The sequence below is a fragment of the Panthera tigris genome, chromosome B4 (assembly GCF_018350195.1).
Source record: "Panthera tigris isolate Pti1 chromosome B4, P.tigris_Pti1_mat1.1, whole genome shotgun sequence".
Classification (NCBI taxonomy): Eukaryota; Metazoa; Chordata; class Mammalia; order Carnivora; family Felidae; genus Panthera; species Panthera tigris.
This window is the reverse complement of record NC_056666.1, coordinates 22,518,198-22,531,705: the sequence shown is the minus strand read 5'-3', so window position 1 is coordinate 22,531,705 and position 13,508 is coordinate 22,518,198. Positions and strand designations below refer to the sequence as shown.

Genomic DNA, 13,508 nt, shown 5'->3' with positions numbered 1-13,508 from the left:
AACGCTTGATTCCTGTTTCCAAGTCCTGTATTAAGTGTTTCTCTGGGGCAGGAGAGTTTGCTAATAGCACATCCATCAAGCAAATTCGTTCAACCAGCCTCAGAGACAGAAGTTACATGATAGCTATTGTATCATACCTAAAGGTTCCCTAAAATTTCCATTAGCTGTTTGTTTTCTGCTGTCATGGGCTGTAGCACAACCACTGTATGTGACCTCATGAGAATGATGCCTTTGTCAATTGTCCGCGATTTGTGCAAATGCCATCTGACCATGTGGCCCTCAACTCAAACCTTCACCGTGTCTTCTATTTTTGTTGAATAAAGATAAAACATTTCAACACAAGCAGCAAGCAGGGCCACCGTCACGTTCCAACATCAGCTCTGTACTGATTACCTGCCCATCCAGCAAGACACTGCCTGGGTTCCATTTCTAGTTTTACCACGTGGTAGCCATGTGACCGTGAGCAAATTATTCATTGGTGTCTATCCATAAAAGGGGCAATAATCGTTCTTATCTCATAGGCTGGTAATGGAGATTCAGTGAGGGAATAAAGTGCTTACAACAGTGTCTGGCACAAACCGGGCCCTGGGGGTGGGGCCTGCAGTTTTGTCTGGAAGGGAAGCAAATAGAAACGTGCCACTCCCGGGTTACCTCCTCTGTATGACTCATAGTTATGCTCTCATGGCTTCTGCTAATAACGGCTTTTTCTTGTGGTCTTAAAAACAGTCAGTATGCTGCTAAAAGCCACCAGGTATGGAAACGATGCATCGAGGGCAACTTCCTCCCATGTTCTCTGCAGCTACAGCTTTGCCCACAAGGCACAAGGAAGTCTCACCCTTTCCCACATCGCCAGTCTCCTCGCATGGCATGCAGCCGGCAGTCCCTGCTCCAGTCACACAAACATCCTTCCTTTCTGTTCTTCGACTGGCTAGGCTCCTTTCTGCCACAGGGACTTTGCACCTGCTCTTCCCTTCATGTGGTTAATTTCTGCTCTTCACAGAGTCTCCAGGATACAGGGCCATTCACGGCAGGTACTTAATAAATACGGATAAACGCCTGGACTAAGCAGTAATGCTGTTAAGAACAAACAAAGGAGAATCCGAAATTCCTTCCTAGATTGTAGATATATGGGCTGACCCATGGGCTCAGATATGCGGTGGGCTCACCTCTCATGCCCCGACTTGCTCTGACTGCAGTGGTTGTTGAATATACACAGCAGCACTGCCAGCTATCAAAACGGGAGGTCAAATCCCACAGAGCTATTTCCTTTGAAGGGGTGGGGAGATGAGGGGTCACAGGGATGCAAGGGCCAAATAAGTGCATGACTAAATGTGTTGAAAAGTGACTGACACCTGGGTGCTACCCCCTGAGAGACTGTGATTTCATTGGTCTACCGGGTAGCCTGGGCACTGGGAATTCTTTCAACTCCTCAGACGATTCTGATGAGTCACTCAGAGTAAACATTATGGTCTAAGAGAAGGGCTCTTGAATGGATGGATCATGTCACAGCCCTCTGTACCTAACCCTCCCACCAAATCTCACAGACAAATTCCAAAACAAGTTATGGTCCTGTTAGCAGCAGATATTAACAGTGGCTATCAAACTGGAAATTATTACTGGGATGTTTAAAATTCTGAAAATTGAAATCTGGACGATGGGAAAAGTGGAGCTCTGAGAGGTTAAGTGACTTATTCAGGGTCACTCAGTCATTGAGGGCAGAATCATGGTGACAGCCAAGTCTTCTGAATTCCACCTAGTCATTTTTCAACCACCCCAAGTTGCCCCTCTAACAAGGCAGGGACGTGTCTGTTTTATTTCCAGCCACCAAGCACAGTTTCTGGCACACAGTAGGTACCCACCACATATTTGCTGCACAAATGAATTTCAATAGAACATTACTCAGAAGTGCAGACATATAGAAGAATGTACGTAATAGTCAAGTTATTCAACTGGTAACATGGTCAGATTGCATTAAAATTATTCCCCTTGGAGAGGAGGTTTGCCCGGAGTTCCAGGTTATAGGATCCTCCTTCCAAAAGAGGGGCTTACCAGAGCCCCCTGGAGGGATTACAGAGGGAATTTTCCATAGCCCAATGCTAGGCAATGATAAGTTAATCATGAAGGAATAAGCGTGTGCCCACGTTCTCCTTCCCCTTTCCGCTAGTCCCCCTGCCCTCCTGGACGGTGTTCTGGCCAATGTCCCTAGGACACAGGACTCTCCTGTTCATCCCAGCAGTGTGTGAAGTGAGCAGAAGGCAGGATGTAGATCAGCATCTCTCTCTAAATGCTTCAAATAAATTAGTCGTTAGCAGTTCAAATCATTACAATGATACCTACCTTTCAATTAACTTAAAAAAACCCTCTATTATAGGTTGCAAGCAATAAAATATACCCATTTTAAGTGCACAGGTCAGTGAATTTTGACAAATGTATACACCAATGTAACCACCACTGAAAAGATAGCATTTTTTATCACGCTAGAAAACTCCTTCATGACCTTTTGCAATCAGTCACCCAAACCCCAGCCCAGAGAAACCACCAATCTCTTTTCTGTCCCTATAGATTAGTTTTTCTGTTCTGCAGACACAGTATGTAATCTTCTGGGTGTGGCTTCTTCCCTTCTTCCCTTCACCCTTTCTGGGTGTTGTTGAGTGTTTTAATAGTTCATTTTTGTTTATGCTGAGTGGTATTCCATTGCGTAGATAAATCAATTGCATGGATTTATATTGTATATACTAATATTTTTATATGTTTACATATTGACTTGATTCTGGTGATTTTGCTTTAATTTACTTATTTCTGGTAGCAATTTTTGTAGTCTTTCTGATTCTATATATAGACAATCATGTCATTTGTGAGTAGAGCCAATTTATTTTCCTATATGTATGCCTTTTCTTTCTTTTTCTAGCCTTATTGCACTGGTTAGGATCTTAAGTGCAGTACTCAATAGTAAGTGAGAACAGCCTTCTTGGCTCTTGTTTCTGATTTTATGGGAAATGTGTAGTGTTTCACCATCAACTATGTTTTCTGTAGGTTTTTCAGACGTCCTCTACCAAGTTAAGGAAGTGTCCTTGTACTAAAGTGCTGAATGTTTTTATCATCAGCATTGAATTTTATCACATGGTTTTTCTGTATTTATTGAAATGATATGGGTTTTCTCCTTTATTTCATAAATAAGGTCAAATACATTGATTTTTTTTCATGTTAAAACAATCTTGCATTCTTGGGATGAAAACCAGGATAATATTCTTTTTATATACTGCTGGATTCAGTTGCTAATATTTTGTTTTGGATTTGTTACATACACTTTCATGAGGGATACTGGTTTATATTTTCTTTTCTTAAAATATCTTTGACTGGTTTTGCTTGTAGGGTAATGCCAGCTGGCTTAATAAAACCACTTGGGAAGTGTCCTCTATCTGATGAAGGAATTTGGTTTTTTGTTTTTTTTTTTTCAATACTGCAAAGATGTCATTTCATCGTTCCAGACTTAAGTTGTGTCTCTAATGAGAAGTAGGTGTTCATTCTTATTTATATTCCCCTATTATGTACGGTGTCTTTTTTCCCCCTCTGGTTGCATTTAGAAAAATTCTAGCCATTATTTCTTCTAATATTTTTCTCTTTTCCCTGGACCACTTAATATCGTTTCACAAATCATTAAGTTTTGGTTCATTTTCTTCAGTCTTTTTCTCTCTATACTTCAGTTTGAACAGTTTCTATTGCTATGTTTTCAAGTTGACTAATATTTTGTTTTTATGCTAATAAATCTTCTGTTAAGTCCATTCACAGATATTGTGTTTTTCAGCCCTTGAAAGTTACACTTAGATTTTTAAAAGAATTTTGTTTCTTGTCTCATTGTGTTCATGTTTTTCTTTAAATCCTTGAGAATAATTATTATAGCTGTTTTAAAGTCCATGCTGCTGTTCTTGTTATTCCTGCCATTAGTGGTTGATTTCTATCAACTGAATTTTCTTAAGGTTATGGATCACATGTCTAGTAATTTTTGATTGAGTGCTAGGCAGGCAGTTTTGAATTTTGTTTTCCTTTACAGATGGAGTTTCTCTGGCAGATGGTTCAGTTACTTGTGGATCATTTTTGTTCTTTAGAGGCTTGCTTTTAAGCTTTGTTAGGGTGAATCTAGGGTAGCCTTTACTCTGGGACTAGTTTAGTCCTAAAACTGGAACATGGTTCTTCTCTGATCTCTATTGAATGCCCCAGGTGACCAATGAAACCTCTTTACTCTTGCTTGTCAAAGTATGAACATCTCCCAGCCCTGTATGAGCTCTGGGGATTTTTAATCTTAGAGCTTCCTACTTTGTTTTTGCCTGGCTAGGTGGTCTTTCACACTACACATACGTGGCTTATTATTCAATAACAGAGCACAGATTTATATAGTCTTTTCTCTGCAGAGCTTTCTCTTATTTGGTACTCAACTCCACAAATTCTAGCTGTTTCAGCTCTCTAAATTTTTATCTTATCTCCTCAATTACACTGTCAGTGCCCTGCTTGGTTTATTGCTTTCCACATCATGATCTGAAAAGTGCCCCAGGCAGAAAGCTGAATTTCACTTCTTTGCTTTCATACTCCTAAGGATTACAATCTGTTGTAATGTAATGCCTGGAAACAGTTGTTTCACTTTTTTTTTCCTCCAGTTTTCTAGTTGTCAACAGTGGGAAGGCAAGTACAGTTACAGTTACCCCTCATTCTGGAAGCATAAATTTATTGTTGGGGCACCTGGGTGGCTCAGTTGGTTGAATGACTGACTTTGGCTCAGGTCATGATCTCATGGTTTGTGAGTTCGAGCCCCGCGTCGGGCTCTGTGCTGACAGCCCAGAGCCTGGAGCCTGCTTCTGATTCTCTGTCTCCCTCCCTCTGTCTCCCTCTCTGTCTGCCCCTCCCCCACTCATGCTCTGTCTCTGTCTCAGAAATAAACATTAAAAAATTAAAAAAAAAAAGAAACATAAATTTATTGTAAATGCTATGCCTTAGGAATAATGTTCTGGGCCATTAAATATTTGATTAAACCAAATAAGCTGTCCCTATCAACATCAAGAAACTAGGAAACTACCTGAAACTAATTTCACCCACTTCTAATTGGACAATGTGCCTCACATACTCAACCTTGATTTCTTAGGCAAAACCTAGGACTATCAGTCTAGTCCACACCGTCATATAGTGGAACTGACTTCCTGTTCAGCAGTGACACTGAACAGTGGTTGTACCACAAATCAGGAAGTTTCATGATGATAGCCAGACTCCAGAATGACTCCTGGCTACCTGGTTAATTAAGTTCCCCAGGCTGTAGGGAACGACATATAAGATGCCTGGTGACAACCACATGTTACCTGGGAGATGACTCCCCACCTTAGACAGCCTCCATGTGACAGTCTACCTAGGGCTTGGTGCATTGCATGGCAGCCTACTCATCAAACCCTGAACGATTTCCATTTATCATTTCTGCCCAATGGGTAAAAATAGATCTGCTCACATGGACCAAACTGTAGGGTGCTTTTCTCAGGGATATACATTCCCATGATCATTTTTTGGATGATAAATGAGACTCTCACACATTTCTATGAGGCACTATCTTATTTAAAAAGCCACCTTAAGATAACACTATTGAATTATATCATTTCAAATACAAGGTCTCTGTGTACTGCCATGTTTCTTTTTTGTGTTGGTATTTTACCTCCTTCCTCTCTTAGGAGAGCACAGTAAATTCTCAGTAGTCTTAAAAATGGAACACTACGTTCAGAACCAGCCCATTTTTTAGAAATTTATCAGGAGGCAGAAAAAGGAAATAGGAACCAAGCGGGGGAAAAAAAACTGTGAGAATTAGACAAGTAAGACGTATTCATTCTCTCTTTAGGCCAAGTCCCATCTGGGCCTTACAGAACTTGTACCATATCTTCCAGAAGTTTCCCTCTCCCCTCAGCCCACAGAGAGGGGCAGAATTGCAGTCACTTCAGTGGATATGGGATTGCCTTGGGAAAATCCAAGTACTGTGGCATTTTTGAAGAAAGATGTAGCTCATCACTTAGGAAAAGTAAGCTTTTTCTAAATCACACCAGAAGAGGTAATGGATAAAGATAGTCTTTTGAAGGAAACATTTGTCAGGAATAAGGCCATCTATCTGTTTCTATTATTGGCAGCTAATTGCTGACCCGACTATTACCTTGGAAAGTTCCTTATGGCTCTTGTATCAATTGTAACTAAGTAGAGAACACGTTCTATTAGCCACTGGGAATGAGGTGTGTTGTTAGAAGCCAGGGCTTTGAAGTCATTGGGTGTTTTTCACACATACAGGGTGGTGGGTACCCCATGTGTTTCTGCTTCACTCTTGTGATAGCTGACTGAGATCACAACATTTCCAAGAAGCATCTCAATGGACTGAGCATTCATAATACCCAAGAGCAATAGTTCTTACCCTGGAGCATTCTAGAGTCACCAGTGCCTGGCCCCTGGTTCACATCAATGAAGTCAGAATCTGGCAGTGGTCTTTAGGGTATTAATGTTTTTGTTAAAGGCCTCAGGTGATTCTAATAAGTAGCCAAGATTAAGAACCATTCTCTTAGACCAATAATTCATGTGAAATTGGAGAGCAGAGAATTATATGAATAGAGCTTTAGTGGTTTTCTTCATCTTCTGCTTAGGCTCCTTTTGCCTCCCTTGACATTCTTTTTGCCCTACTTAAATCTACCCATCCCACTGTGTCCTCATCAAATTTCTATTCCTGAGAATAATCCATCAATTCTGAAAATAAAACGCTCAAATAGGATATGCTCTACCGTCTAGGATTTTCCAGTGATTTAATTATCTAATTACTGGAGCCGGCTGCCAAGCACAAAAGATTTCATTCAGTTTCACTATTTTATAACACAGTTCAAAGAACATTTGAATTTCTAATTTAATTTTTGTTCTTTCGAGACTCTTCTGCAGAGTTTCATATATCTCTAATGATAGTTCCATTATTGGACTTATAATCACTTTGGGGTTACACTTCTTTTTTAGTGTATAATACATATGCCAAAGGAGAATTGGTGCTGAGATAGCTTAATTATTCTAAGCTGTTTTTGTCTTAAAGAGACTCCCCTGACTGAAAAGACAGAGGCTTGACAGGGAAGAAAGCTGACAGGGACACAGGAAACACAAAGATGACGTAGAAACAACAGCCGTCAGGTTAGGTAACAAAGTGTTCAGCCTTCCCTATGCGTCTGCTCCTTAGAACTGCACAAACTTCAAAGCTCAAGAGCATGTCGGCTCCTTGTTCTTTATACCCCCGGAAGCCAGAAAAGCTGAGCAATTCTGGGGCAATAAAGGAACTTGCATGGTTAAGATAGCATTCCCAGACCTTGACCGAAGAGTTGCATTGTTTGAGGAGCTATGATTCCAAAACTCAGCAGCCACAGTTCAAGGTCTGCAAGGAGTGGCGGGTTGTGGGCAACTACCCCGACCCCCACAGCCAGCCAGGAAACCAAACAATGCCAACCGTCACCGGGGTGATGCTACAGCCACACGCATCAGCCTCCATATCAAAGGTGCCACACTTCCGAGGTACTTATGCTAAAGCAATTCCCCCTCCTCCCCCATACCAACAAATGCTCACTTTGGAACACAGTAGGTACCACCATACAAACAATATTTAGGAATTTTTTTGCCCCGAGGGTCTAGGAAGGAGCGATCATTTCCAAATGGCCAGAAGGTGGCGCTCACAGGCAGACGCAGCGTGAGAAGGGGCTTTACCCTCCCCAAATCCCAGGTAATATTAACCTGGGACACAGCAGACCCATTCTGGCCTGCACATTTGTCATTCGACCTGCAGGGTACTAAATAATTGGTTTTTAATTACTTTCCAACACTTTTAGAATGAATACGAATAAATCATACGAAACCTGTGTTTCCAGAGAGAACACTGGACTCTAATTCTGTCAGGTTAAGAGCTGGCTGGAGCTGAGTGGTGACTGACCTTGAGAAGGGCCAACGTGCCGTTGTCGCTCCTCCATTTCACTTAAGTTACTGCCTGGACACTGTGGGCAGTGGACTTTGTCACCTGGCACACACCCTCAGCCCAAACCATACACTCTACCACCACGAAGTGTATTTGAAATTGCAAAGTGAGGCGAAGTTGACTCAGAGGATAAGGAACGTCACAGATGACGTGACTCAGAAGAGCACTGAAATGACTTCGCCTGGGATGTCTAAAGTATCTGGGACATTGCCTGGGAGACAGAGTAGCCTCTGGAGACCTGAGCACTGAGCAGTGTGGTCTGTTCTGACAGCCCTCACCGTCCAAGGTGGGGCCCCCGGGCAGGGCTCTCAAGGCAGCTGCCTTTCTGTTTGTTCCCCGTAGATAGAGGGCGAGAGGAAGTCACCACCTTAGCTTTAATTAGGTGGTGAAAAATGTAGGGCTCAGGCCACGAGTGAGCTGAAGAGAGACACAATCTGGGGCGTTGAAGCCCTTTCCACGTTGCAACTCCCTTACCAGCCCAGGAAGTTCCGTCCCCCTGGCTACTGACGATGCCATGCTCCCTGTGGCTGCCCAAGGTTTCCCAGTGGGTTGACTTCTACCAAGGTTTAAATGAGCTTCTTGAAGTCAGGGAAGATGCCTGGGTACTAAGCCAGCACTATACCTGCGATGATTAACCCATCACAAAGGTAGGGGCATGAGGCAGACACGTGAACCATCTCATAGAGATCTCACAAAGTGATCTCATAAAGAAATGCCCAGCCCCAGCCCCTGATACCCGGAACCACCAGATACGCTATTCTGCTTCAATGGATCGATGGGACCCATTCACCAAGATTAGTGACACAAAGGGTCGTTTTCCCTCTCTGCTGATTCCCAGGCGGTTCATATATTCCCGAACAATGGAAAAAGGGAAGGAAAATATTACGGAACACACAATCCAAATAAAATGCAAATGTTTTCCTCAACAAATCTTCCACGAGGGCTTCTTTTCCTTACGAATTCATCTTCTAGTCTAAACTCGTATTTCTAAAGACACCATAGTCGCTTGCAAAAAAAGCTTAGCTTTGTGCATACTCGTTGAAGAGAAGCCAGGAGCCGAAACCCTGCAAGCAGTAAGTCTTAACTGGCTATTACAATGCTCCACAGGCTCCTCTTTCTAGCCCTCCTCCAAAAACCAGATGTTTAATGATTTTTTCATGTGTAAAAGCATGCGTAGCTTCAAGAAGTGGTTATAGATTGACTCGAGTTGTGATGAAAGGCTCTAGACCAAGACGACGTGTTCAAGAGAGGAAACCGTGCCTTTAGGGTGCTACTCTTTATGTTTTCAGTTAGCCCTTAGGAGGGAAGGGTAGAGAGAGCCCCGGGAAGGTGCTGAGTGGCTACGGTTGTTGGAGGTGAACAGGGAGGAGAAAGCGGATTCTGGGGAACTAGGACAGAAGACGTTGTCCACAAGGAACTCATTCAGTACCTGAAGCTGTCGTATCTGTTGGAGCTGGAGCTTGAGTTCGGCCACACTCCGCCTCATGTCAAGCAGGCTCATGTGCATGGCCGAGGTGCCGGCAGGCAGGGGCTGGCTGGCTGGCCCTGAGGACTCCAGTGCGCTGACAGTCTTTCCCCCAGAAACATGGAGTGTTCCTAGGAGAAAAGAGTAGCCAAGAACCTAAGCATCCCAGAAAGGAAAGTCTAAATCCCATCCCAATACAGATTACTGGTAAGTCCTTCATTAGGAACAAAAATTTTTTAAGTTAGGTTGGTCCTCTAAATGGGGAAAAAAAGGAATTGGGTTTAAAATTATGAAACATTCATGCATTATTATAGTATGTGGTCTGTAAATGTCACATCCTAGAAGGCAGATCATAGGACAGTAGGTATAACATAATGCTACATTAAGGAAGCTAGCTAGCTGTCTGTCTATCTTTTGTGTGTCTGTCTGTCTATCTATCTTCTTTAAATACACAGGTTTGCACAGAGCAAAGATTAGCTGTATATATAACAAAGTGTTAACATTCTCTCCAGCTAGTAGTATTCCATGAGTTATATATTTTTTTATATTACTACTTTTTGTAGTTTTAAATCTGCATAGTGAGTATGTGGATTTTTACAACAAAAATATAAATTTTTAAGTTTTTTTTTTAACATTTATTCATTTTTGAGAGACAGAGAGAGACAGAGCATGAGCGGGGGAGGGGCAGAGAGAGAGGGAGAATCGGAAGCAGGCTCCAGGCTCTGAGCTGTCAGCACAGAGCCCGACACGGGTCTTGAACTCATGAACCATGAGATCATGACCTGAGCCAAAGTCGGATGCTTAACTGACTGAACCACCCAGGTGCCCCCAGAAAAATAAGTTTTTCAATTCTGGGACCTAACACAATGCTTATATGACTACTTCCTGCAGGCAGATGTATCCTGAGAACAGGCACTTAGTTCGGGGCAGATTCAGCCAGTCACCAAGGGAAAAGTAAAAGGAACAGGATACTCTCATGGACCTCTTCAAGGTTTTCAGACCAAAAGAAGGACTCCTGCTCACATCTCCTTCAGTGAGAAAATCAGGTATGGTACAAAATTCTCTAGGACAAGAATAAAATCAGGCAGCAGAAAGAAACTCTTCCTAAATAGTTTTCTAGCTGCCATAAACTTGTGCTCTGTGGGTCCAACTTAAACAAGCCTTGTGGATTTCATAAGTCCATCCGGGAAGGGCCTGATTCGACAAAGCGTGCTTTAGAAAATGCCTCAAAAAGGATCCCAAGTACCACTGACAGGATCAGCAAGGTATGGGAATCAAAAGAAAGTGCTGTTGTATTTATAGGACAATGCAATTCTCTGGAATAGGCCTCCAGAGTAGACTCGGAATTCACATTACACACACGCACGCACACACCATCTTCTGGTTAGCTCTCTTTTCTGCAAAGGACAACGTGGAAGGTTGGCGATAGGCTGGGCAGGCCTTCGAGGACAGAATCCTGTTGTGCCTCTGCACAGTCTGAAGTGGACGCGGCACAGGGGCCTCTCTTTCCATCTGGGCTCAGCAACCAAGGGATCCCTTCCCTCCCCAGCACACACAGCCCTGAAAGCCTCAGCGGGGCTGCTCCAGGGTCTAGAGGGCGTGCCGGTGAGTGAGGGAGGGCACAGCTGTCCTCTTGCTTGGTCTCAGCAATGCCAGTGAGAGCTGACGGCACACCAAGTTCCTCACCCCTAGAGGACCACTTTCCCAGCCCTCTCGTGGCCCCCTTGCGGAAGTCAGGATCACAGAACAGAAAGCATCATAGGGATTTCCAAAGGAACCCCAGCAAAGCAGACAAAGAGCTGGTCTTTGTACGAGCTAACTCCTATCATCACCGGTCGCGGCTCTGACCAACTTTTGTCTGTTCCCCCTCAAATCAAAATCGCCCCCAGAAGAGCAAAGTGTTTCAAAGAATATTCTCCCAGGGGCACCTGGGTGGCTCAGTCTGTTGAGCGTCCAACTCTTGCCCACACCATCGAGGTATTTCTCCAGTGAAAACCACACGGTGCCAGCTAGCTACCTCGCATGCGGCATTCAGAACTGCTCCGCTATTCTTCAGCCTGGGAAGGCACCCCTCCCTTCTACCTCCCCCTCTTCCCCTTACACACCGTGAGGACACCACAGCGCTCACGACCTCCTGCAGGGAGGAAAAGCCGGAGACGACATACCATCTGTGAGAGTTGAATGCTGAACACTGGTTTTAAAAAGTACCTCTCACCACCAAATGTCTTTATGGAATCTCCACTCATTTGTAAAATTCCTTCACCTCTAACCTAATCCACTAAATCTGGTTTCTAACTCCATCGTTCACTTAAATGGTCACCGGTCAGGGGTCACCCCAACAGATGCTGGGCTGACATGAGATCTCCTTGGCGTGATGCTGGGCTTTGTCACTCATTTACTTCTTTTTCAGTCAGTTTTAACTCTTCCTATCCCCTTTCTCCTTACCTTTCTGCTGCTGCATCTTGGTCACTGTCTTTTCTGATTTTTTCCTCAGCCAACCCTTTAAACCCTGGTATGTTTTCCTGGGACTGCTTCTCCTCTCCCTGGATCTATTTCCACCTGCAAATGTCTCCCACATCTTTGTCTCCAGCATCCAGTTATCTTCAGATGCACGTACCAATACCTTCCCATCGCTTCTGGACTTTTCCACAAGCAGGTCAAATTCATGATTTCTCTTCATCTTCTCTAGACCTCTGTCTCTGTAGGTCTAATTTTAGCCAGTGGCACTATTATCCTCCCAATTATTTAAACCACAGCCCTGGAAATCATTCTCAGTATCTACTTCCTAGTTGTGTGACTTCACGTAGGGAACATGACCTCTTTCTCTCTCAGTTTCCTCATCTGTAAAATGGACAAATGGGTAAATTGTGTAGGATAATGGAGCCAACGCAGGTGAACTGCTTATTCCAGTGTTTGGTGCAGACAGAACCCCCCACTGCAGTTAGCTGTGATTATTATTTCTCTGAGAAGAGGGGGCAGGAGTCTCTGCCAGCCTCCCCTCCTCACTTGGAGGGTCAGCAAGTGGAAAGGCTGGGGGAGCAGGTGCCCTGAAATCTACGGATGGAGCTGCGATTGGCGGGTGGGAACTTGAATGCTAAGTGAGTCCCCTTTCAGACGAGACGTGCACAGGATGTGTGCTTGCCACGCCCACACGGGAGGTGCTCGTACTCTGCTCCCAACAGGCCTGGACTGGTCAGGAGAATCAGGGTGCAGTCTGCAGACCTCACTCCTTTCCGTGCACTTCGCCCTTTCCAGGCAACGCCCACCCCCACCTTTCTCCTACCCAGCCTGCCCTTAGGTCATTCACTTCAGTCAAGTACTTTGTAATGTGAACCTTATTAATGCAAAGATGATGTGATTTTAATGTATCCTGTTGTGACAGAAAGAACACAGGTTTGGGAACTGGCAAGACCGGCCATGACTTCTACTAGCGAGCAGTGTGGCTCACATCTTCCTTAGAGGATTAGATGTGTTCAATGATATAACATACGATATAAAACATCTGGTATGTCCTTGAAATGGGAGGCTCCTTCTGTTCTCTTCTATCCACAGTAAACCAAATATTCCTAAAGTAACGGGAAATCTGGGTTTCCGTTTTTTGGTTTTTTTTTTTTTTTTTTTTTTACGTTTATTTATTTTTGAGACAGAGAGAGACAGAGCATGAACAGGGGAGGGGCAGAGAGAGAGGGAGACACAGAATCTGAATCGGGCTCCAGGCTCTGAGCTGTCAGCACAGAGCCCCATGCGGGGCTTGAACTCACGGACTGTGAGATCATGACCCGAGCCGAAGTTGGACGCTTAACCGACTGAGCCACCCAGGCGCCCCTGGGTTTCCGTTTTTTATTTACCCTCGGCCAAATGAGCTCCTTGACTTCTCTATCATTCCCTGGACTTGTCTACAGAAGAGGGATTATCCTTTTTTGTCTCGTAGCTTACTTCCTAGGATTCTGGAAGAATCGATATACTTTGCACCCCCGTACAAGGCTGCTATGGCCACGAGAGCCCCATGGACCACATCTAGCCCTGACACATTAG

At 44.0% G+C, this 13,508-nt stretch overlaps 1 protein-coding gene across 13 annotated transcripts in view; it reads right to left on the bottom strand.

The window, feature by feature from the left end:
- KIAA1217 (KIAA1217 ortholog) overlaps window positions 1-13,508 on the bottom strand; it is a 300,868-nt gene that overhangs the window by 31,623 nt on the left and 255,737 nt on the right. For all 13 annotated transcript variants that reach the window (XM_015537196.2, XM_015537200.2, XM_042991231.1 and 10 more), the window contains one exon: window positions 9,438-9,604. In XM_015537196.2, coding sequence (XP_015392682.2) covers window positions 9,438-9,604 — 167 coding nt within the window. The remainder of the gene's footprint in view (window positions 1-9,437; window positions 9,605-13,508) is intronic.